This window comes from Melopsittacus undulatus, chromosome Z, assembly GCF_012275295.1.
Source record: "Melopsittacus undulatus isolate bMelUnd1 chromosome Z, bMelUnd1.mat.Z, whole genome shotgun sequence".
Lineage (NCBI taxonomy): Eukaryota > Metazoa > Chordata > Aves > Psittaciformes > Psittaculidae > Melopsittacus > Melopsittacus undulatus.
Window position 1 is genome coordinate 99,547,758 of NC_047557.1, and position 25,609 is coordinate 99,573,366.

General features: G+C 41.5%; 1 protein-coding gene across 1 annotated transcript; it reads left to right on the plus strand.

The window, feature by feature from the left end:
- The first annotated feature begins 4,704 nt into the window (after positions 1-4,704).
- Positions 4,705-15,218, plus strand: LOC101875627 (uncharacterized). Its single transcript, XM_034072999.1, has 11 exons — positions 4,705-4,918; positions 7,083-7,217; positions 8,558-8,682; positions 8,969-9,037; positions 9,519-9,632; positions 10,462-10,577; positions 10,881-10,936; positions 12,229-12,281; positions 12,910-13,037; positions 13,551-13,707; positions 14,794-15,218. The coding sequence occupies exons 1-11, from the start codon at positions 4,718-4,720 to the stop codon at positions 14,864-14,866; spliced, it is 1,227 nt and encodes a 408-aa protein (XP_033928890.1). The 5' UTR covers positions 4,705-4,717; the 3' UTR covers positions 14,867-15,218.
- The last annotated feature ends 10,391 nt before the right edge of the window (positions 15,219-25,609 follow it).

Here is a 25,609-nt window from a genome sequence, read left to right on the forward strand (position 1 = left end):
TCAGCTCTGACTGACAGAAAGTGGTGATATGGGAGTAAAATTGGGTTCTTTCGGTGTAAAACTGGGTTTCTTCACTCGGGTGCAGAGTAAAGGTGCGAGACCTGTCGGGAGCGCGTCCACGGCACCGTGTTCACCGTGTCATTGGGTGAGCCATGGCGGTGCTACTGCCTCAGGGAGCTGACGCCTGCTCAGTCCCTCCTCGTCCCTTCGAAGCCCTCCCTCATCCCCAGCAGCAGCATGAGCCTCTCCACCCGCCGTGACAAAGTACAGACCCAAGGGGCTTCGTTTCAGTTCTTCCATAATGGGTTTTTGCTTTATGACTGAAAAGGTTTTCACAGGGATAGTTCATTACAGTTGTTACTTCAGGAGGGTTATTTGGCAGAGAAATCAAGAGTGTGTTCACTGCAGTTGATCGTTCCAGGCTACAACATAAGTAGTTGAGTTAATTTTATATGGAAATAAAAAATGGTCTCTTTACAAGGACGTGGTGATGGGACGAGGGGAATGGCTTTAACCTGCCAGAGAGGAGACTGAGCTGAGCTCTTAGGCAGAAGCTCTTCCCTGTGAGGGTGCTGAGGCGCTGGCACAGGGTGCCCAGAGAAGCTGTGGCTGCCCCATCCCTGGCAGTGCTCAAGGCCAGGTTGGACACAGGGGCTTGGAGCAGCTGCTCCAGTGGAAGGGGTCCCTGTCCGTGGCAGGGGTTGGAACTGGATGAGCTTTAAGGTCCCTTCCAACCCAAACCATTCTGTGATTCTATTAAATACTATTGCATGACACTCAGAATTTTCCATTAGGAAAAAATACATATCCAGTAGCTTTAAAAATCTGGTGCAAAATAGCAAATACAGAATGTGAGCTGAGGGTACATTTGAAACATATAAAAATGCTGAAGGATAACAAACCAAAATTGCAGCAGCTTGGGCAGGCTTCTGCATCTTTTTTATCTTGCAGCACCACCACCATCTAGTGGGACCTGGGCTGAAAGTGCGTGAAGGACTGTGCATGCTGCAAGTACAACGTTCAGCTGCCCACACGCCTCTGTGTGCTTCTTTTTCGTTTCCAACTGCTTCTGAGATGAAACATTAAGGATTTAAGAAAAGCTTGGGTGTAGTCTTCTGTCTCTAAGGGTTTCACATGCTAAAATAAGTAAGTCGATGCCAGTATCTCTGCTGCTCAAATAAAAGTATGGACACAAAATTATAAGGTCTGATCTTTTTCTAGAACTATTTCCCTCCATGTTTGCCCTTAATATAACTAGTGTCATCTAGCAAAAAGTGAAAACAAAATGAAGAAATGCTTTTTTTTCTTGGGTACATACTTACAAGAGGTTCAGCGCTGATTATAGTGAGCTTAACCCTTGAGAAAAAATGACATGCATTGATGTCCTTACACTTTTATCTCAGGATGGCTGAGAAATTATGAGAAATGATGGTTACCCAGGAGCTACAAAAAAGTTAGGTACTGTGTTGGGCGTTTTTTTTAGCATTATCAGCTAGACAGGACTCTGCATGTTCTCACACCCTGGAGCTATGTACTTCAGTAGTTCCCACACATCCTTTATCCCTTCTAATTAAGTGGAAGGTTTGCAATCGATTTCCGTGGAAATGATGCTTAAGAACTCGTCGCCGCAGTGCAACGAGTGCGTTTGTCCACTGGATGGTGCATGACTTATTTCTGCAGCCCTGGGGCAGCCCATACAGCCTTTGTCATAACCACCATACGACGCTGGCAGACACCGCATCTGCAAATGCAGGGAGAAAAGGTGTCCAAGACAAGGCAGTTATTTGATTTTTTTTTAAGAAATATGTATATGACACATATAATGACGTGTATCTTAAATATAGGCTGAAACCACGAAATTCTCTCTGAGATCTGAGCTTTCCATGTCTGGGTTGCATGCTACAGCTGTGAGTCTAGCTGCTATTTCTGGATGTAGTTCTGAAAATCCAGTTACATTTGCAGCTTTCTAAGGCAATGATGCATATTTTTTCTCTTGGCTTTGACTTCTGCTTGAAGACTGCTGGGGAGACTGGGTGGCTTTGCACAGCACATTGAATCAGTGCTCACTTCAGTGCAAAGATTGTGAGAACCAGCCTGGACCTCACAGCCACACTTCATCTGATTTTGCAGGCCCTTGATTTCTCAGGGTGCCAAAGTACTATTTTTTCTGATGGAATATAGTCCTAACACACCAATTTCCTTTGCCAGGCAGCTGGATTTGAAAGATTTCAAAGTGTTTAAAGTGTTAAAAAAAAAAACACTGTTTAAAGTGTTCACTACACAATGAGAAGTTTGATTGTCAATATTGTAGATGATTAAGAGCAAATCAGCAAATGTAGGCTACCAGAAATTCTTAAATTCAGCTTGCTTTGTTTTCTGTATTTTCAGCACTGTGCATCATCCTCTTGAACTTAAAACCAATTGGTTCAATATTTTCCTCCCCACATCTTTGCATGTGTAGGAGATTTTAAACTTGTTTTGATATGCACAGTGTTGGTTTTACCATGCTAGAAACATTACCAGGCATGTCAGGACTTTGGTTCTCCTGCAAGCCGTGCTCGTTTAGAGCCCATTTCCACAGCAAACAATTTTGCCAAGATAAATTGTTTGCCAGAGATAACTTGAAGTCCTCAAACAAATTACCTAAGATATGTCGGAACATAGCACTGCACAAAGCAAATTGTTTCCAAGCTTCCTGTCCTCGTAGGAAGGAACAGCACTTATCTCTGTTGCAGATTGCATAGAGACAGCCACAATATCTTCACTGGTGTGTGGGTGAGACTTACTTTCTGCATCCATCACATGTCAGAGGAAAATATGAAGTATTCGTGCCCCATTTATTCTCCCCTCAGAAATGCAAATACTGAAATTGACATGATTTGCATGAGGACTCCAGCGGTTTGGCGCAGGGCTCATGGGTTGCCTTAGGAAGAAAAGGGAGATTTTACAAGTATCTGACATTTGCTGTAAGCCCTTCCATCTCCAGCAGACTAGAGCTGCTGAGGGTTTAATTAATTGCAAGGTCCCAGAGGTCTGCCATTGGTGTGGCACTTTCCCCATTGGACACTGCTTCATGTCAATAGTGTGTTTAACTAAAAATAAAAGCTGTTTTTCATAGGCAATTCCCTTTGCAGCCATTCTCTGGACTGAACCATTCCTGCTGTGCTGCAGGTGCAGGGTGTTAACATTGTGCCACATCTCCTATTTTTAGACCACTTTCAGTTCCTCCATAACACAACCTGAAGTAAGAAAATAACTTTATTAATCTCTGTCTCTCTGCCTGCTCTTTGTGGTTGACTTTAAGATGTACCCCTTCAGTGTTAACTGAAGAATGGCAGTTTACAGATATATATTTCTGAACCTTATTGCCTTAATCTCTGGTGCTTTCTGCTTTTTAGCTCCTGCCCTTTTGTTTTGATTTTATGTGGTCCATGGATAGCAATAAAGCAATACAGAGCAGTTGTTCCCAGTCTCAGAAAAAGAGGAACTGTGTAAAAACAAGGAAGCTTTTTAAGAAGGTAAGAGGAACATTTAAGACAATAAAAGCTTTTGAAGGATAGATAGAAACACGATCACAGAGGTGGAGGAAGAGCACATACATATCAGAAAAGCCTAGATAAAGGGCAAAAAGAAGTAGCAGAGCTAAGGAGGTTGTTAAAAACAGTTGCATTCAGAGAAGAAATTGAAAGAACCAGAAGCACTGTTTCGTTAAACACAAGACCACAACGCATATAAAACCAAACTGAGGGACAACTGAGGCATAAAAACGTACAATAAATGTTATTTCTAGTGAAAGGAAGTAATCTGAGAAGCCTGTAGAGCTATTAGGGAGACAAAAAAAACCTCAACAGACAAAAGAAAGCACAGGTTTTGAAAGCCCCATCTGCCTCCAAAGTGAGGTCAGCTACACTTCAACCGTCCTTGAGAAGTTGGGTGTGGTTTAGCATAAGGAAACGAGACTAGATGCTTGCTAATTCCAAAAGGAATAAAAAGATCTATTGTGCAGCCACCAAAAGCCTTCCTTAATACGGCTTCTAGAAATGGTACCTACAAGAGATGTTGAAAGGATGCCCACTGTGATTTATTTTCTGGTGTCCTAGATGAAATGGGCTGTCGGGTGGGTTGGAGCTGGTGGTGGGAGCTGAGAGCCAGAGAAAACAGGGTCTGAGGCTTGCAATAGAACTGCAATCTGAATTGAAGAGCTGGGAACATCTGCAGCCTTCATCCTCGGTGAGGAGCCTCTGTTACAGCCCTTGGTACCCCTGACAGGTCTAGGGAGAGATCCCGACACTTAACGCTAATGCATCACAGCACTTAACGTGGAGGGTTTCCTGGACACTTGCTTGTGCCTCTCCAGGTCAACAGCTTGAACTTCCCTTCGAGCACTTCCATGCAGCTGGGCGGGATGAGCGCTATCACATTTGCTGGGAGAAAAATACAAATAGTAATAATAATTATTGACAATATAATAATAATAATAATAATAATAATAATAATAATAATAATAATAATAATAATAATAATAATAGCAACAACATACTGAAAGAAGCCGATCCCACTTCCCAAAGTGACCTCAGCGCGTCGGGACAAGCCTCTTGCGGAAATGACCGCAACCGGCCTGGGACACCGCGATGCGCGGTCCCGAGGCGGGGTTTGACTGCGGCCGGAGCCAGCGCCGAGCCCTGCGCGCAGCTCAGCCTGCGCTCCCCGGCCCGCGATGCTGCTGCTGCTGCTGCTGCTGCCGGTGCTGCTGGCGCTGCTCGGGGCCCGGCGGGCGGCCGCTCTCGGAGCCCCGGCCCCGCTGAAGCGCTGGGCCCTGAGCTGCCTCCTGCTCTGCCACGGCGCCTGGAGGCAGCGGGCGGCCGGTGGAGCCCCCCCGGAGCCACGGCGGCCGCGCCCGCTCCGCCCCGACCCCCACGTGAGTGTCCCGCAGCCTCCCCCCACCCCCGTACCCCTAATAGTGGGACAGCCTTCCCTGCTCCCACCTTCCATGACAGCCCTTTCCTCGGCATCCCCATCCCTGGCAAGCCCTTTTCCCTGGGACCCCATCCTTCCCCAGCATCCCTAACCCCAAGTCCCTGGAAAACCCATCCCCTGGGACCAATGTACCTCCACAACACCCATTCTCCCTGGACTCATACTCCCCTGCACTCATAGCACCTCCATCTGTAGAACCCACACCCCTCAGGGACCTGCCCCTTCATCCCCAGCAACTTGCACCCATCCGGCACCTACACCCCTCAGGGACCCCCATCCCTCATCCTGGTATCTGACATCCACACCACCAAACCCCTGAAGCATTTGGACCCACATCCTCCTTCCACCCACCTTTCACACATACCAGGGAGGGCAGGTTGGGGATGTCACCTTGGCTGTCTCTTATAGAGAGAAAGCTTACCTTAAATCAGAGCAGCTGATGTCAGTGGGCAGACACACTACAGGACACATGCCTTCTATTTTAGCACACTTAGTGAATTTAATCTAACTTTTTAGGTGTACTTGTCTGCTTAACAAATAATAAACCCTCTGTATACAACCTGTACCTTTCCTGTGTTCATGTAGTATCCTATCAAAATACTCACTGTACCTAACAGGGACATTTGGGTTGGCTTAGCTGTGTTATTTAGTGGAAGGAGAAAGCAGAAAGACTGGTGAGATAGAATGTCCCTTGGTTTTGTTTGCCTCATCAAGATTTGCCTTGTGGGTGCCAGCTGAGATGCTGAATCCTAGGTTATTTTTGTGAGCTTCTAGCTAACATATCCTGGAATCTTCTGGGAATCCTTAAATCATAATATTTAACAAATGCATTGATGCTCCTGCTTAGACTTTAAGAAATTGAGTTGTTTTCAACAGCTTTCTCTTTCTACTGATTAAGCTGCTGATTGGAGCATATTGAAGTGTTTTGCCAATCTTGATTTTATAGGGCAGGAGTGAATGTGTCTTCCCAATCAAACCGACACCCAAAGTGGTTTGAGATTACAACCGAGGTCTACACTTTCCTCTGCTCCTCCGAACAGCCACACTGGAGGAAGTTACACAAGAGAGGTCTAAAAATGGATCTGGAAAACACTTCCAGAAATTATGTCTCTGGATTTTTACATTGGCACCTAGCAGTCTCACTCCATGTGTATTTCCAAGCTCTGTGCACTTGAAATTGCCCCTTACTTGTATGTGTAAGTGCAATAATCATCTGGGTTTAGTATTTTATTTGGCATTTTATGAGGGATAATTTTTCAGACTCAGAACTTCATCCATGCCCAAAAGTGCACACATAAATCATAATTTCCATGTTCCAGCTTTTAAAACTTCAAGTGAGTTCTGCTGAAATATATGAATACAGACACCTGAACTTGAACTTGTGGACTTCTGTTCCTATTGGTTTTTAAGATTTGAGATGTTAACTGGCCGTATGGCAGCCCAACTGCTAACCATGTTGGTAAAGTTCTGTGGTTTCTATAACTTCCTTTTCTCTTCCTTTTTCCTTTTTTATTCCTATGCTTCCCCTACATATAAGTTATCCTCCATACAGTTTGGAGCTTAAAGGGGAAACAGTGTGCTTGTGGTTTAGTTTCCTCCTCACAGACACTCTTTGAGGATGCATTTCACAAGGATTTTGATCAAGGGAACTTCTTTTTGCAAAATAAACACCTTAATTCAGATTACTATACTTCACCTTGTCTGCTCCTATCATGCAGCAGTTGCATTCCCTCTTTAAAACTGCTTCTCATCTGCTGCCTTTCTGCTTTCTGTGCCTACTCTGATGAGGAAATGGGCAAACAAGAAGGAAAAATGCTTTTGTGTCGATGAACATTGTGATTATTGTGTGCCAGATTGACTAACTATTGTGGATTTCAGTTGTTTCCTGAGGACATGGGCTGTCCTGTCTTACAGATGAGGCTTCACTGTTGCTAGCAGAACTCCCTGGCTGCTCTCTGGGGTGCCTGCCATCAGATACAGAAACTGAAAGTAAAATTTGATTCCTGAGAAGAAATCTATGGAAAACAAAGAATTACTCATCTTCTCCCCACCCTTTCCAGCCTCCAGCTGGAGCTGAAATCCAATATCCATTTCCCTTTCCTTAGGCAATCGATTCAGTTTACTTCACCGGCTTTGCAGAGACCAACAAGACCTTTGTGATTGCTCGTCTTGCAAGACGTCCTGATGGGGTCTGTGAGATGTGGCTCTTCCTCAGGGTGGATGGAATAGGGGAGTTTGAAGTAAGTGATGGATGTGGAATGACATTCAAAAGCAGTGCTTAACTCCTGTCTCAAACCTCTGTTAAGATCCTAAGCAAAATATAATGTTCTGTGCACCTTCACTGCATTAACATCCTAACAGTAAGGCATCACGTGCTGCACAAAAGACAGTGATAGAACTGGCAAGATTACTGTCTATGTCTAGTTTTTGCAGTAGGTGCCTGACACTCATTTCCTTTTTCCCATAATTTGCACAAAATATATTTTCTATAAAGTGTCTTGGTATGTCTCCCAGGAAGAGTGTGAGTATTCAGTCTTTCTGATAACATGCAGCTCATGGTTAATAAGTTATGTTGTACAGTTATGGTTGATTTTTCCCCCTCTTTTAAGTAATGAATGCTATAAAAACATTGTAGAATTGCCTTTTTAAAAGAGAAAAGAAAGCTTTTGGGGACTTTTAGGGAAAGCTTTATATGTACATCTGCTTCATTCTTGCTAAAAAGAAAACAGTATTAATCATATACAGTGTGTACATATGATATATATAAATATTTGATATATGTATAATCATTTTGCCTCTGTGTTTTCTATTTTGGTAATAGCTGACTATTAAGAGGAAGAGAAGAATTGGCATAAATCCTTTAAAGGGATTTATGCCAATTAAAAAGAAGAAGGGAAGATTTGGCATAAATCCTTTTGCACTCAACTGTCTTTATGTTCACAGATTTGTGTCACCAAGTAGCCATGATCAGAAAAAGCAGGAGACATCCTATTTGCAGATCATTAAAAAAAAAAGAAAAAAGGAGATTGATGTGAATTATCTTCTTTTCTAGTAATATTTAGTATAATGATATCACTTTGTGGCTTTGTTACTTAGAACTGCCAGCCAAGTTCAGGACCTTCGTAGATTCTTCCCTACAGCAACGGGCATAAGGTCTCATTTAGAAAGGTGACAGCTTTAGGGAAAAAGAGCAGCTGAAGAGTTTTGTGAGAGAAGTTGCATGCACTGGAAATTTACATCATTTTAGAATTTCATCAAATTTAGTCTAAAAATAGGTATACCCCCAAAGCCGTACATCAACTTGGCTGTGAGCTTGACAGTCAATAGCACAAGGAGCTGAGCTCTTGCAGTGCCCTCCCTTCACACTAGTAATTCACTTTTGTTATCTGAAACAATAGTGTGTTATCTTTGGTATTTCAGATGCAGTTTTTCCTCTCTGATAATCTGATTACCAGGAACCAGGTAGAACTGAAAAACCAATTCTACCAAATGTTCCTCCTGCAGAGGACCATCAGAGCAAGAATTCACCCATGTAGCATCCTCAGAATTAATCAAGTATTTTCCTGGAATGTTTTTTTAGCACCCACAACATCCAAACATGATGGTGAATGATGAATCTGAAGAGATTTGGAGTGGAGGAGGGCTCACTATTGAATACTTAGAGCCCCAAACGATCTGGAAAATAAGCTTTGATGGATTACTCAGGTATTGCAGCCATCTATAGTTCTGTTTATGCACACTTAAGAACAAGGCTTTTTGAAAGCTGGAAATGTATTTAACTGATTTTAACCAAAAGCTGTTTGATAACAAGTAGCATACATTGATTTTTATGGAATGAAAACACAGGGATTAATATGTAGCTTTACTATGCTACCTTAGCACACAACAGCAATATTCTCCTTCAATGTCTCAAATTGCATCCATTTCCAAACATTTAAGAAATATTTTGCTGTTTGGGAGTGATACAGAATTATAGTGCATTGTCTTACAGAAAAGGACCCTACCGGCAGCAGTGGAGTAAAGAGGACGGCGAACTTGTACCAGTTAAATTCTCTTTCCAGTAAGAGTGTTTCACATTTGCTCTGGGATTGAGTTCCTGGTTAGGGATTTGGTTACTGTTTTCAAAGGGTCATGTACACAAAGTAACACGTGAAGCACTTACCTCTGCTTTCTCTTTCTGCTTATGGACTTTATTTGTCTGATAAAAAGAGATTTGCTGTCAAAGTAGCACAGCATTTCTAGAGTGATGCTGCATTTTACCTCTGAACAGATACATGAGAGAAAGCAGCAGGCTTTGGCTTGCAGCTCTGCCCTGCCAGCTTCCTTTCCTAGGAAATCTGTTGATTCTTGCAGGCTGTTGTTGTTCTTCCCTGTTTCCTTCCATTTGCTTTTTTGCAAACGTATTTAAAACTATGTTATCTAGAATTTTCCAATAATCATAAAATGCAAGATTGCCACTGTCAGAGTAAGAAATGCGAACTTGGCCTGTTGTGACCTGAATGCTAATGATGTCTTTTATTCCCCCTATCTCCTTTTTCTAGTTGGGAGAACTTCACAGAAGTCTTTAACTTCAATGTCGACAGTCACCCCAGCACATTTGCACATGCTTTTGCTCAGGAACCATGGACCATAGAGTTCTTCCACAGGATCAAAAAGTGAGAGGCAAGATTAATCTCTTCTTGGTTTAATAGTAATTTTTCTACCGATCTCTTAAGGGTCTGTCATGTGTTATTATAGGTGACTTTAGAAGGTGGGTTTAATCTGAAGTGAGCTAATAGAGGACATAGCTCCTGTCAGGTGCCTTCTGGTTTCATTACTACATCAGACCTGGCAACCTCAAAGGAGGATCCTGCACACAGGTGGGGTCTTCCTAATATGTGGATGGAGGGATCTGCCCACAGTTTTGGTCTGTAAAACCCTGAGCATTTGGAATATTTCTTACTCTGTTTTCTTCATTGCTAACAACCTGAATTAGGTTGCTTCCCAAGTCATCAGTCCAGGTATATCTAAGCAAAGGATTAAATATAATTGTGTAGAAGAGCTTAAATGGGCATTTTGATTATGATACAAGCTTTGGAAACCTGAAAATATGAGAAGAAAACATGAGTATTGATAATGTGTTGCTTACATACAAGCAGAAATTATGTATACCGATAGTGCATTGTTGTTGGTGATATCTGCTGACTTCTAAGCAGCAACTGTTTGGTAGTACTACATTTTTTCAAAGAAAGGGCATTCTTGTAGTCTGTCAGAGTGAAGATTTGCTGTTGTTTCATTCTCAGGTGTCTCATAGACATTATGTAGCAATAACTGGGAAACTGAAAAGTGATTGTTCTTGTGTAAAATCTGACATAGCCATGATCCAGATGCTCTGAAATTTCTTCTTTGTTTTGGGGTATAAGTGCACCACATTGGCACTGAGGTTGCTTGAAGAGGGGACTTACTGATTTTGCCTGTGTCAACTCAGTCTTTTCTTTCTTCCAGACAAAGGGAACAACATTTCCGACATGAGGAGTGGGGCCAGTCTGTTGGAGAAATTGAAATAGAAAATCACGAGAAAACCAAAGTTCTCCTCAAAGGGGTTCGGAGCCACTCTTATGGTAACAGCACCAGAAACAATGCACTCACTTGGGTTCCTTCACTATAGCTGGTACTGGCAAGACAGTGGGATTAAGGGTGATCTTTAAAAATAACCAATTTCATGACTGGGCATGAAGTTAAGGCATTTCAGAGGAAGTATCATTACTGTTGTGGGGACATGCATATGCTTACCATGTAATCAATTACATGTTATCAATTATGGAATATTTCTTTATCCACAGTTACTGTCAAGTCAGGTACTACTAGTTCACATTTTCCAGTATGGTGCACTTCAGGTTGTGTGGTTTTGTTCTTTTTTACAGGTATCCGGAACTGGTCTGAGATTTACCGTTATGTCATGATTTTGGCACACTTTGAAGTAGGTATTAACATGTCAAAGTGCTACTTAACTATGAAATCAGAGGTGTTTCTGAACTTATCAGTCACATTTGAGTATTCAGGAATTAGGCACTGGGAGCATCCACCATGTGCAATCAAAAGTGCTATTACATGCATACATGATAATGCTATCAGCATTAGCACATATCAGTGTTGGGAGCAGCTCTCAAAAGCAGAGCTGTGTGTGTAAAAACTGATATTCTGTACACTAGTTGAACCAACAGTTGTTTGAGTAACTTGAAATTGTTTGGTTTGGCTTTTTGAAGAAAGATTAGATAGGCATCTTCACAGGACAGATTCTCAGCTGCTGCAAATACCCAGTACTCAGTGGAATTGATGCAGTGCTGATTCACACTAATTGAGAGCCTGAGGTGTTTGAAGGCATCATAAACCTTCATGACAGCAGTCAGCAAGCATTTCTGCCTGTGCTGTGCTCTGATTCTCTGCTTTGCAATGGTGGCTGTGCTTGAGGACAGTCATCTCTGTGGCTGCTGGGAGCGCACAGCCTGGGGAAATACTGAATTCTGGCCCTACAAGCTGGCATGCAACCCCAACAGATGCTCCTGAAAAGGCATTTTCTTTGCCAACACAGATGTAAACAGATCTAACTCTCTCTCATAAGCAATATTACAGGAATTAAAACTGAATTCAGCATAAAAGTTCTTTTCCCAGATATATGCTGGCTAGCATAAAAACACACTGTGGAAAATCACACATCTCTGCAGATCCAGTAGCTTCTGTGATTTCACACCTGCATTTGTACCTTTTGATAAGACTATGCGTTTGCACTGTGAAGTGTATAATTAGGTAGTAATCTCTCCCTTTCTTCTTAGTTATTCAGAACTCAAAATTACTGTGGCCCTGTATCTCCTTTTTAGAAGCCATCTGAATGGTTTTTAAGATGGAATTTAAGTTTATTGAAGTTTAGAGTTCTCATACTGTACATATATACAACAGCCCAGTTGGTTCTGATCATGGCTAGCTGACATCTTTGCATGTATTTTGTCCTCCTCCCCTTAAGTCCTTTTGCTATGGACTTTCTGTTGTCCTTAATGTCCTTAATTTGTCTTTAATGTGTTTGGTTTATATTTTTTGGACTCATTTTCATTCAGATTTTCATCCAAGATGTATTGAAAAGATCTAAAAGTATAAAAACAGAGGCTACTGCATAACCTAGGTTATATCCATTGTCTTCTTGATCAAGTCAGTTTATGACACACAGAAATAAGTCCACACAAATTAGACTGCTTTTTCTTTATTGCTGTCTTACAGGATGGGACTGCAGCACATTTAACAGTTATTAATCTGCCAGCTACCACAACTAAGTAAGTAACCAAGGAAGTTTACGCTGCTAAATATATGCATCTTAAGGTGGTAGAAATCACTCTCCAGGACATCTGTATTCACATTCTTGCTTTGAACCTGCACAGCCAGATTTCCATCCCACACCTTCTTGCTCCCCACTCCCTCCACCCAATTTTCCATTTGCAATTAGTCACAAGAGTAGCTTTTAGGTTCAATCACTTTTCCATTCAATTACTATTTGACAGATGCAGCTGCTTGTCTTACTGCCTAGATTTAGAGATACAAATTCAGCAATTCCACCTATTTAAGATGATGTGTCCATCTCTAGGGCATTGCTCCTGTCTTGCTGACTAGTGTTCTATGCAGTCAGAACCTTAAAGATCAGTGTTCGTAGTCCTGGAACCAATTAAGAACAAGCAACCTGCCTGTCCAATGTGCCCACCACAATCCACCACTCAAGCTTCATCTTTCCCGCATGTGTGGCTTCCTCACTCAACACTTGCAATATTCCACAATATAACCTTTTTTATTTATTGCTGCTACTTTCCAGGAATGAAGGATATGCGTAGCACTGGGCTTCCCTGGCAGGCAAATGTCCATTTGAGTTTTGGTTGAACTTCCAATCTGCTCCATTTCTTTCCCTTTCAGCCTTGCTGTAGGTTATGTCTTTTTCCCTGATGGTCAGAAGGCTGGCATTGAGTGGTCCAATGCTTCACTGGCTGAGATGGCTGATGATGGTGTTATCAAGGATGAATATGGAGTCAGTCTTATGGCTGGTAAGCTAAATGCAGCCCAAATTTATCTGCCTGTAGCTTTTTGGAGTGCAGTTAATTTAGTGGAGGAAGGACTATTCAGTGAAATTCCATGTGATCATTGGAGTAAATGCATCATTTTACACCCTGAGAAATTTACTTCTATGCTTAAGTCCTGTGTGTAGTGTGTCATCAGTGAAACTGTGTGTGTCCACTGCAGGATGAGGGCCACCAGCAGCTGTATCAGGGAGGGTTACAGTTTCCATTTGTGATGACTGTTGCTTTTGCTAATCAAGATAAATAATGTGATTTTCACTTTTTTTGGGTGTCAAAACATACGTTATGAGGTGGATTCAGCTGCTCTGGAAATGTGGCTTGGTACAAGATTTTACTTTTACAAAGGAGACAGGAAACCTATTGCTCTTTAGAAAAACATAATAAGAAACCATATGCAAAAACAATAGATCTTGGGATTTTTTGAGATTAAATACTCCTGAGGCTGGAGACATTCTTCCACTTTTTTTTCTTTTATCAAAGGTGGCAAGTACTTTGATGTTTCTGCAACACTGGACAAGCATGCTTGCCCCATGGTGTATAATGGCCTGACCGGAAGTGGCGTTTTCCATGAGTGCATTGCAGATTTCCAACTAAATGGGATAACACAAGGCTGGGGCTTGGTTGAATTTTATTACAGGTAAAATAATGACAGGGAAGAAGAGGTAAAGCATTCCCACCCTCCTCTATTGCCCTATGTGGCTACAGCTCCATAAGTATTTGAAGCAGAAATGCACAGATTTTTTATCTGGTATAAAGTAATACGGCCCATTTAGTGGTTAATGTGTTTATTAAGTTGCTAACACTATAAATTATTTGGAAAAGAATGGTTGTGCAAGCACTTCATACATGCAGACAAACCATGAGCACTTGTTCAGTTGTTTGTTGTATAGGTTTACATAGGATTTTATATAGGTCTGTGAGTTGGTGTGTGGATAGTCCTTTCTGAAGACTGTCTTATTTAGGCAATCTATTACATTATAAAAATAATGAGTCCTCTACCCCAAACAGCAGGCTAACTATTTACAGGGTGAAATTTGCTCACATAAGTGCTTGTCAGACAAGAGCACAGAACAGATAGATATTCAGATCAATATGGGAATGCTTCTTCAAGGAAAATGATTATATTGACAAAGTATGTGCTTTCCTGTGAAGTGCTATTTCTTCTGCCACATGATTCCTGCAGTCTTTTACTGGAGCTTTTCCCATATTGAATCTTTCAGGAAAAAAAAGCTAGTTTTTTGTTGTTTATGGTTAGTTTGCTTTTTAAAATAAACACTAATTCTTGGCTATCAGAGGAAATGCATAGATAACCTTCAGAATGAGAGCTCAGCTTCTTCTGAAAACCAGACAAATTTAAATGACATAAAATAGGCCACTAAACTGCCAAACACACGGGGGCTGAACTTGAAAACCACAGCCTGTAGCTGCTGCCAGGTACCTGCTGCATTCCCTTCACTGCTGTCAATACCTGTGCGGTGGAGGAAATAGCTCAGTATGGAAAGTCTCAGCTAAAAACCGAAAAAGGCAGCTTTTGCAAGTCTGGGACATTTCTGGATCTGGACATTTCTAGATCTGCTCCAGAAAGGCTTAATTTAACAATGCTGGTGGAATTCCCACCTCCTATCTGCTTCCAAATCAAGCCATGTTAGAACTTAAAGGGTGGGTGTCCACTTCTTCCCCCTCACTGCAGGACACCAGCTCAGCATCACTGTTCTTCTTACAGGGATGAAGCTGCCCAGCCAGTTCCGAATTTGCAGCTTGGTTCAAAAGCCAAAGGACCTGATCTTTCCTCCTGATGCAGTGTGACTGTTGGCTCTCCCCTTTGAGCATTTTCAAGCTTGTCCCAGTGATGTTAACAAGCAGCAGCTTTCAAAAATAACATTTATTCACTGTAGAATGCACTGTTTTGGGTGTGGAATTCACTGTCAGAGGATGCTGTGGAGGTTGAGGGTATAAAAAGAGAAATGAAATGCATTTATAGTTGTGCAGCACTTAGTGTTGGCTAACCATGGTGGCCTAGAGGCAATTTAAAGAGTGCACGGGGAAGGATCACTCTATGCTCTGTCTTATCTGCCAGCTGCTCTGCTCTGTGAAGACCAGGACATTGGGCTACACGGATCTCAGACCCAATTTAGCAGTCCCTCTGTTCTTTCAGACTTGTTTTTGAAATAAAATTAATATCTTTCTGAACTCTCTGGTTGTTACAGTCTTTAAAATGTGGGGGAAAGCTATCATAGAAAACTATGCTGATTTGATAGTCTTGCTTGTGACTGTATGAAAGCTGAACTGGAAGAAGTAAGAGAAAGCTCACTTAAATGAGGTGTCGTCTAGGAACAGCATTAATGGCCAATGAAATAAATGGTACAAGCACATTTTTTCCCTTGTCTGAAGGAAATAGGTCTGGTAGTCCAATTTAGAAGACAATCTGAATTTCTCATAATTGGCTTGAACTTAGATGCCATATTAATCACAACATCTATGTTAGTCACTGATAGCTGCTGGCCCAAGGTAGCCTAAAGCATATTCCCTACCTAGATATGTCCTGCCATCAAGTACTGAAAATTAAACATTCTAACAATATGTCAAGAAAAATTAGTTAAGTGGAAGATCTGGACAGGAGTTAAGGGGAAAAGCTTGTTCTCTATATGAGGCAGTAATGTTATGCATTTGCTAGGAGCATTATGTCATAATAGTACCTCTACTCCATTTAAGAGAATAGTGAAATCTGGGTGCATATAAATCTCTGCTTAGGCTGACACTGGAGGAGAATTTAATAGCCTTAAAAGAAGACTTTCTCCTTTCTAAGATAGTTCTTACACTTACTACTATAAAAGTCTTATGTACAGAGTAAGTGCATGAACGTAAAATTATTCAGCCTATATATATCACAGCAATGACTGCATGTTCAAATTTGGGATACATTACTGAAAAAGGCTGGGATGGATAGAAACAACAGCCTGATATGATGCAAGAAGCTGATTTATCAGCAGTCTCTTCTGCAGCTGTGTAGTAGATAGATTCCCAGTCCCTAATTTATGACATTGTTCTTTGTGCCTGTGAGCTGAACCCCAGCGAAGGCACAGATCTGTGGTGGAAGTGCTGTGCCTGTCCTTGCACCCCAAACCGTCAGCTGTAAATGCGAAGCAGGCTTATGACTGCACTTCTTGTGGGATAGTCATTGATTCAGAGCTTTGGATTTCAGCTGGACTTCCGCTATAAATACTTCTTCTATAAATATTCTCTAGTTACAGTGGTATTAAGAAACACATTCTTGTGACTCTTGCCAATACTTAAAGATGCCTTAAATCTGTCTCTGTACTGGTAGTCTCAATGCACTGAAACAGGGAGTTTCTAAATTACTCAAGACAATAGTACTCTGACAGAAGGGAAGGCCTTATGCCTCTTTTTGCACATAAGAAATCAGTCAAATAGGTAATTGTAGAAAGGTTAGAAAAGTAAATATGTTATACATCACAGTTTGTTCACTCTAAGTAAGTGGCTTGTTTGGCTATGATCTCAGGAACATATGTTCCTTTATTCTGTGGAGTTTTTGTCATCTCTTTCCTTTTTTCTTGAAGACTAAACCATTAACACTTAGAAGAAGGAATACAGGCACATAATTAAGCAAGGTCTTTGTAGGTGTCAATGTCAATTGTCAATGTCAATGTCAATTGTCAATGTCTACAAGAAAAAATGTTAATTATTACCGTGGAATGATAATTTGAGAAATTACTATTAAAAAAAAATCCCCTGTCCAGGCCAGAAATTAAAAATACATCCCATCAAGGAAGGTATTGGTCTGGCTGTTTCTGACTCGTACAAACTGGGCTACAGCTTGAGATACTGTGGGGCAAATGGCAGGCACATCCCCTAAATAGTGGTCTGTGAAGTACGTGTTCCTGTAGTGGAGGAGGCAGAGGAGGATGGCTACTCATTGCTCGCCTTTTGTCCTCTACTTGTTTCTTTTGGTACCAGTGGATTGAGAATTAGAGCACTCCTGAGTTCAGTTTTTGAAAGGTTCAAGCAGGGTACAGAAAATGATTAATATAAAGTTTAGAGCTGGCAGGTTTATTTGCCAGGTGATGAACTACGGGTACGGTATTTCAGCTTGAAGGACTGAAAAAATTGACTGTCAGGGGTTTTCTCCCTGGATTTTAAATTAGTTTATAGTGAGCTTGTGTCCAGAACACATGGAATAACTTATTTAATTTAAAATAAATCTACCAAGCCCCATGCTTTGACCATATGAAGTGGTCCTTCTCTTGCGGCTCCTTTCTCAGTGGAAAAATCCATCTTGGGAAGTGCTTCTGCAGCCCAAAAGCATTAATTTTGAGCACAAGAAGCAGTAAATGGAGGTAAGTCCTGGCCAGAAGTGAAATGTAGCATATGATCTGCTCTCATCCGGCATGGAGGGAGGCAGCTGGAGTTTTGTCGGGATGAGCTGCTTTCCAGCATCTGCATTTTGCACATCTGGGAGGAACTGAACACCTGTAATTCCTGCTGCTGTCAATGGGCCAGAGCCTGACACGGCAAAGTACTTGCACAAAATACTCACACATCCCAATGGAGCTCACATGCATGTTGAATTTCAAGATTCAGGCACTTGTAAAGAGGTCATTTAAAGGCTGTCAGCCCCAAACTGAGCATTTCCCATCAATCTGGCCTTGGCTACCGATGTCTAGAATAGTAAATATTTTACTAGGCTTATTTATTCTCCTTCCTTTCTGCAATCTTTCATGGATTCCTAGGATAGATATAAAGGCCATTTTCAGTGACATTGTATTTCACTGGCAGAAAGAAAGGAAGAAAAAAGTCTTTTTTCTGTTTGGATTTATGTCCTAGCTTTACAGTTGGTGAAGCAAAGTGTAGTCCAGGTATTTCCGTAATTTATCAACAACAGAAGGAAAAGTACTATATATACAAATTATCTCTGCAAGCAACCAATTATTTCAAAGGTAGACTTTTCCCTCCATACGAACAAACTCAGCAGTCAAATGACTCAAAGACATTCCAGACAAAGCGACTGATAAGCACCCACTCCCTTCTCCTATTTACTGGAACCCCAACTGCTTCACACTCCCTCTTGGTTACCATAAAAAGCCACATCAGTCTTTTTCCGTTCAAAATTGCTCTTCCTTAAACTATGGCTTTTTTAACTGTTGTTGCTCTCTCAACATACTCAGACTCAAAGCTTAGGTGTCTGAGGCAGGGTCTCCATAGGGATCTGTTCTGGGGAGCTTTTGGGGTCATTCCCCCCATTTTGAGGTATTTTCCTTTCCTGGTTAAGGCTATAATTAGTTACAGCATTGATTCTTTTTCTTTTTTTTGCTTTTATGCAGCATAAAAAACTTTACTAAGAACACAGTGCAAGTGAAGTTCATTCTAATCTGGCCATAAAATTTTATGAGGGATGTAAATCAAAGGCAGGAGTGGCAGCTAATTCTCTGGAACAGCTGAGCCCTGTTCAAGCTTTCTCAATACAGTTAAATCCCTCCAGGAGCAATTAGCCTAACAAGCTGTTTGGTCCACTTATAAATAACGTCACCGATGGAGACGTCTGGAGGTGTCTGCTGTATTCACAAGAGACTTTCCAAGTATGCTGAGTGGTGAATGACTTTTTCTTCTTAATCCACAGCGGGGAGGTGGAGATGCATATTTGACATGTCCCAGCAGGTTCAGTCATGTATTTATCATGTTTTCCAGGAAAGGTAAGAGAGAGGAAAGTAGGAGTGCCATGCTCTCCTGAAGTATCCTCCTACACAGCTTAGTAGCTGCACATCAGACAGCATGTCTTAAGTGCTGACCCCAAATGCTTTGGTCAAAGTAACTTAGAAATGGCCCTGTGCACAATAAACCTGGGAATGGTTCATGGCTGAACCTTGTCACATCCCCTGAGACTGGAGAGGAACTTCTGGTTGCTATCTGCATTAGAAATGTGACTTATAGAAGGAGGTCCATCAGATGCCATTTGAGCAAGGAGATGTGACCAAGTGACTTTGGTTTCTTCATTCAGGGGCATTTCTGGCACATCTGGGCCCCACCACCTCAACTAACGATATGGCCTCATTTTTCCCTTTTGCTTGAAAGGTTTTCCCACCCATTGCATTTGCTTGAAGCAAATCTCATTGGTCTGGGGAGGTTTTTAATTGTCAAATGTTTGGCTTTTATTTTTCTAAAATATGTTGTAAATTTGTAGCCTTTATGGTGTTATGATTATGCAATAACCTTCTGCAGCACGTAGAGAACTCACCCCATAAAAATGGCTTTATAAAATGCTAATTAGATGTTTTAGATGTTTTCAATTGCAAGGAAAAATAACTGCCTGTACCCCTTTAATGTCTGTTTTCAAAACAGGGCTGAAAGGCGCTCTTAGCTATTCTCTGCCAAAGCATGAACGCCATTGGTGAAGTAAAGACCCACACAAGGAGAAAACAGCACTAACTAATTACAATAGCCTTAAGGCAGTGCCTTTAACCATTAGAAATGGTGATTTTCATAAGCAAGTAAACCTCAATGCAGATGCCGCCTTGGTTTCAGCCCTCATTTGACTGTCATTTGAGTTAGTTCCCTGAACCCAACATTTTTTTATGTGTCAGGAGGATGAAAGCTTTTGAATGGGAAGATTAAAATGATGGGAAAGGGATGAAAAGCCTTTGGTCTCATCCTGTTTGTACCTTGAAGGGACAGACCTGCATTCTATATATTGTACCCAGTGCAGAAAAAGTGCTATTGTGATTATTTACAATACACTACAACGTGTACACTACATACACTACATACATACATACATACGTACACTACATACACTACATAAATACCCAGTGCAAAAAAAGTGCTGTTGTGATTATTTACGATACACTACAATGTGTACACTACATACACTCCATACATACATACATACACTAGATACTACAGGCTACATACAATATGTATACTACATACACTCCTATCTAGGTGCAGGTGAAAATGGTAATTATAACTTTCATAAGGAATTTTACCATAAAATCTATGTTTCTTGAGGACAGGTTTGGTCAGGTCCCATGGCAAGTGCAAAAGGATACAGCACAACCAGACAGGGCTATGCAGCTCAGCACCAGTAGGATAGAAGTCCCAGAAAGCCCAGTGGGCCACAGAGATAGGGCAGGGATAAGAGCAGTGGGCCATGGTATCAAGCACACTTCTGTGGTGATATGAGCCAGTGCTGGGTACATACCTATAAACAGAGAAAAAGTTACTATGAGGGCAAGCCAAAAGTGCTATTCATATTTTTCCTTCTACTCTTAAGGACACAAAGGTAGTAACTATCCATGCAAGGAAACACTGTTTTTTTTTTTACTCCTGAAACTCATTTTCCTTTTGCAAAATGATCCAGATTATGCACACTTGATAGCTTTTCATTAACTTTTTAAACCTCCTTTTGGATGAAGCATAGGAAATTCCACTGTTTGTTGCTTTTGTTGTCAATCCTAAATGTCCTTTGAGTAAGGGCTGGCTAATCAGTTGATAAGGAATTAAAAAGAATTGACTACAAAGCTTAAGAATATTTAATAGAATTTGCAGGGATCAGGAATGGGAAAAGTTCTGAGGTTACACAATGTGCTGTGCTGCTGGTTGTCTTTACTAAAGCATCCAGATCTCAATGTTTCCTTTCCCAGTCTTGTTTCTGCTGTTATTCTAAGGCATGTAGGCTTCTACCTCATGTTTATAAGCTGATAAAACCATAATGCCAGGAATGTTTTCCTTCCTCTATTAGATTAACAAAATAAGTGACTTTTCAGATACAGCGCTGTTTACCATACTTTCCACACCAAAACAATAGTTGTGATTTAGCGTCATAACTCACAGAGAGGTGAGAAAATAAGAGCTGCTCCTGCCTAAATGCTGATGTAAGATGTATCTGAGCATCTCTGTGTTGATGAGAAATGTTCTGCCCTCCTGACATGTTCTCCTCATGGGAGCCCTGGTATCGCACCACTGCTTTGCTGGGCTGGCAACCCTCAGCTCTGACAGGAGTGGTGACATAATGTTTAGTCCAAGTGTCTAAGAATAAGCCCAATCAGACATGACTGAGTGCTTCTGCAGCCGCTGCTGAGCAATTCATAATTGTACATGTCAGGCAGCTTTCTGACAACATGGGGTTTGACTCTCATTAAGACAAAGCGGCCACAAAAAAACACTTTCCATAATGAAGGAGTATTTAGAATTATTTCTAATAAGATTTTCCAAAATCCATAAATACGCTCTTTTTGATCTGCCATGCACTTAGAAGAGCCATGTGTTGTGTGAGACTTACAGAACAAACACCGACATAGAGACTTGTTGGGGAGCAGCCATCAGAGCCAATTGCACTAAACTCCCAAAATACATAAAGCATGTCATCAAGGGAGATCAAAGTGCCTTTCATGGCAAGGAAGAGCTATGGTCTGTCTTTTACCCATGGGAAAATGCTGGGGAAGAAATTATCTGGCCAATTCTATAGCAGCATTCTTTAAATGCTAACCTCAGAGTTTACTTCACATTTGTCGTAGCTTCCTATACGCCCTCACAGCATCTTGTGAGCTCTGCCCACACTTTTAGCTGCCTTTACACATTTTGAGGATCAGGCAAGATGAAGAAGGGGGGGAAAGTCTGCAAAGGAAACAAAGCACAGTCAAACCTATGCATGCAACAAGGCAGCACGCACTATAGGTAACTAATGTGTATTCACATTAGTGTATAGAATCATAGAATCATAGAATAGTTAGGGTTGGAGACGACCTTAAGATCATCTAGTTCTAACCCCCCTGCCATGGGCAGGGACATCTCACACTAAACCATGCCACCCAAGACTGCATCCAACCTGGCCTTGAACGCTGCCAGGAATGGAGCATTCACAACATCCCTGGGCAATCCATTCCAGTACTTCAGCACCTTCACAGTAAAGAACTTCTTCCTTATATCTAACCTAAACTTCCATTGTTTAACTTTGAAGCCATTACCCCTTTTCCTATCACTACAGTCCCTAATGAAGAGTATGCAGTGTATAACTAATGTGTATTGCATCACGTGTATGCTGTGCAGTCACTCCCACTAAAAAAGTTTAAATAGCTATGGCAAAATATTTTTGCAGACTTTGTGGTGCATGTTATAAGCTGTAAATCATTGCTTTGGGTTCTGAAGAGCCCCATGACTATGAAGAATCCTCAGTTTTGATATGCATTATGAATATGCTATCATGATAGTACCAAGGTTTTTCTTTCAAATCACTGTGACTCTTGGAGTTTCATAATGGTGACTCAATCAGCTCAAGCAGCACAGCTAGCATTGGCTAGATATTTAGTGGAGCACCTTGTTCCTGGATAATTTAGTATCTTGGAAGTGATGAAAAAGCACTGAAATGAGTGATGATTAGCTCAATTATTCCTCACCTTAATGAACTGTGGCTAAAGAGTTCCTTAAACATTATTTCCATGGATTTATATTTGTCTCAGAAGGGGACACAGGGCCAAAGCATGCAGAAGTCCAGCTCTGCACCCAAAGAGGCATGGAGCAATGCTCAGATGACTCAGGTTGTGCATTCACACTTATGATCTCTGAAACACCATAGTTTCTCATGGGCAAGCCAGTCCTGATATAACCAGGATGCTAGATAATCTATATGTTTCTGCTGACTTTGGCCAACACTAAGCCCTTCAAAGGCCCCATGTAACATTTGGGAAGTGCTGGAGCACAAGGAAGCACTGCTGGTGTTTGAAGCTTTTCTGTAACTGGCATAGACTGGATGATGAAGGCCCATTTATAGCCATCTCTTTCTCCCTCAGGCTCTCTCAGCTTCATTGACGAGTTGTGATTCTGCACCTTATTTTACATGGACTTGGCTGGCTCTGCCTCAAGGAAAAAAAATATCAAAAGGATTCCATGGAGATTCTTTTCTGCATTTATTTTACTTAAATCCTTCGTTACTCACACAGGGCATCTGATTTAAATGTTATTTTTATGATTATTTAGCAATATTTCATCGTTTATATAGCTTATAAATATATATAGTTTATATAAAATATATAGTTTATACAGTTTATATAGCTTATATAGCTTATGGCTATGTAGGCTATATATATCAGTTTACAGTGATTGAGGAGCAAGAACCCTAGGCAATTTCACACAAGAGTGTGGATGAATGGGTTCTGGGAGCAAGAAAGTACCCACATGTGTTCGTTGCCTTCCACAGAAGCTGGAGCTATGTTGACACAGCACAGACAGTCCTGGTAGACAGATCCACTGCATCCATTAGCAGTGCAGTTAAAGAGGGAAGCATCACCTTGGCCACCTCTGTTCACTTCAAGCTGCTGCTTTCTCCTGTCATGAGTTTGGGATGGTTTTGCTGTCTCTCCCTTTTACTCTGCAGGGACTTGCACTTCCAATCCATCTTCTCGAATGACTCCTGAGGGTGTTTCCGGGAGGACCTTGTCTCTTGAATTTGTTTCCCCTGTCTGATTCACAGGGTCTAAGCGTGTTTGATCTCCCAGGGCCGTCGTTTCCAGCAGCTCCCTGGGGCTCCATGAAAGGGGAGTAAGGAAGAAGAGTTCACATATGCTACACAGAAATCTCCATATTTTAAAGGGTATCCTGTATCCCCACTGGAATATTTTTAATGGTCCACAAATCAGAAAGAGAAAAAAAGGGGAAAAGATTGAAACCCACACTTAAGGCATTCATTGTTCAAAGCCCAGATATTCTGGGGGCCGCCGTCTTTATGAAGGCTCCATGGGGCCATGATCTGAGGAAGTCTGTGCTGAGATCCGACTCCAAGACCCCTCTTGCCTGGGGCTGGATGGGGGTGCCGTTCTCAGGCACACACTGTTTATCTTTCAGGGATATGTTCCCATTTTTGGTAAAGGAAACAAGCAGAAAGATTTCCAAGGAAGAATATGCAAAGGTATTAGTTATGGAGATTTATGCCCTGCTTATGACAGCCAACAGGGATTTGGTGAAATGTGTGTTAGAAGAGGTAAAAGCTTGTTTTATTCCTGTGTAAAACTCCTGGAGCTGAATTCTGCTTTCCTCGTGACATACTTTGATGAGACTTAACAGTTACCAAGGCTGGCCAAGCCAAAAAGTGGCTGGTAAAACCAGATTGTTGTAGCTTCATGTTCTCTATTTGTACTCTGCGAACCTCAGTCACTCAATAACACAGGAAAGTTAAGAGCTGTCTACAAGTGATCTTTTTAATATGTTAATATCCTGGCACTGGAACGGATTGCCCAGGGAAGTTGTGAATGCTCCATCCCTGGAGGTGTTCAAGGCCAGGTTGGATGAAACCTTGAGTGGCATGGTTTAGTGTGAGGTGTCCCTGCCCATGGTAGGGGGCTGGAACTGGATGATCTTAAGGTCCTTTCCAACCCTAACTATTCTATGATTCTATGATTCTGATTCTGTGTCTTCTACTTTAATCTTTGGTCACGGAGTGATAAGAAGAATTGTCAGGATGTTCCAGCTCTTCAACAAGGAGATATATCCTGTGGGAATGATACGTAGAGACTGGATTTAATCGTACGTGTATGCAGAAGTGCAGTTACTGAGACTGAAGAAACAATATCCCACAGGAAGTAAATTATAGGACTGGCCAACAATTTTCAACCTACTGTTTAGACAAACAGAAAGAAGCATAATCTTTCCTTGTGAAACGTGAGAATAGATTCTCCAGATGTGTCCAATGTCATCTATAAATGCTTTCAAAATATGTTTGTTTACCAAGTCTTCCTGTAATTGGTATTTACATATAAAAATGTGCTGTAAACATTTGGTAATTATTCTGCTTCCTGGTCAGTAACTGACTAAAACAGAAATAGCTGGTAATTATGCAACCAAAATGCAATTTCATTTGATTTGTGAATGTTCTGAATAAAAATGTGCTTTCTATAGCTATTCTACATGAATAGGAAAAAATATTTATAAGGAGGTAAAAAATTAATATTAATGTTTCCATAGTAAAATGTGCAAACCCTTGAAAATATTGAGATGCTAGAAAGTTTCAACAGCTTGTAGGGAATTCCCATTATTTCAGCAGAGAAATTGCCAAACTACTCATTTGTTAAGATAGCATCTTTTGCAATTACCCTCCAGTTAAAACTCTTAAAAAAGGATACTTTTCCCATCCTCCCCTCCCTTGCAATGCCAGCAATACCACCAGTGCCTGGTCAGGTTTTTGGTACTAGGTAAGCTGTTTTCACAAGGAAAAACACCTTTTCTCTTGTTTATCTATGGAACAAGCGAGCAATACTTGCTCTCTGCTTTAGCTGCTCTCACATGCCATCAGCTAACGTGTGTTTTCTCTTCCCAGGTAGAGCACAAATGCAACCCCTTGCTGCCCTTTCTTTCTCCCCTTTGGAGACATTTGCCTACCCCTGCTTCAGATGCCCCTTTCATCCTCCTCCTCATCCTGGCTGAGGAAGGCCAAAACGTGTCATGTGCAGAGGGGACGCACAAGGGAGTCCTCATGAGCTGGTGAAGGGACATGAGCATCCAGATACTGTCTCATTTCAAAGCAGAAGAGGAATCCA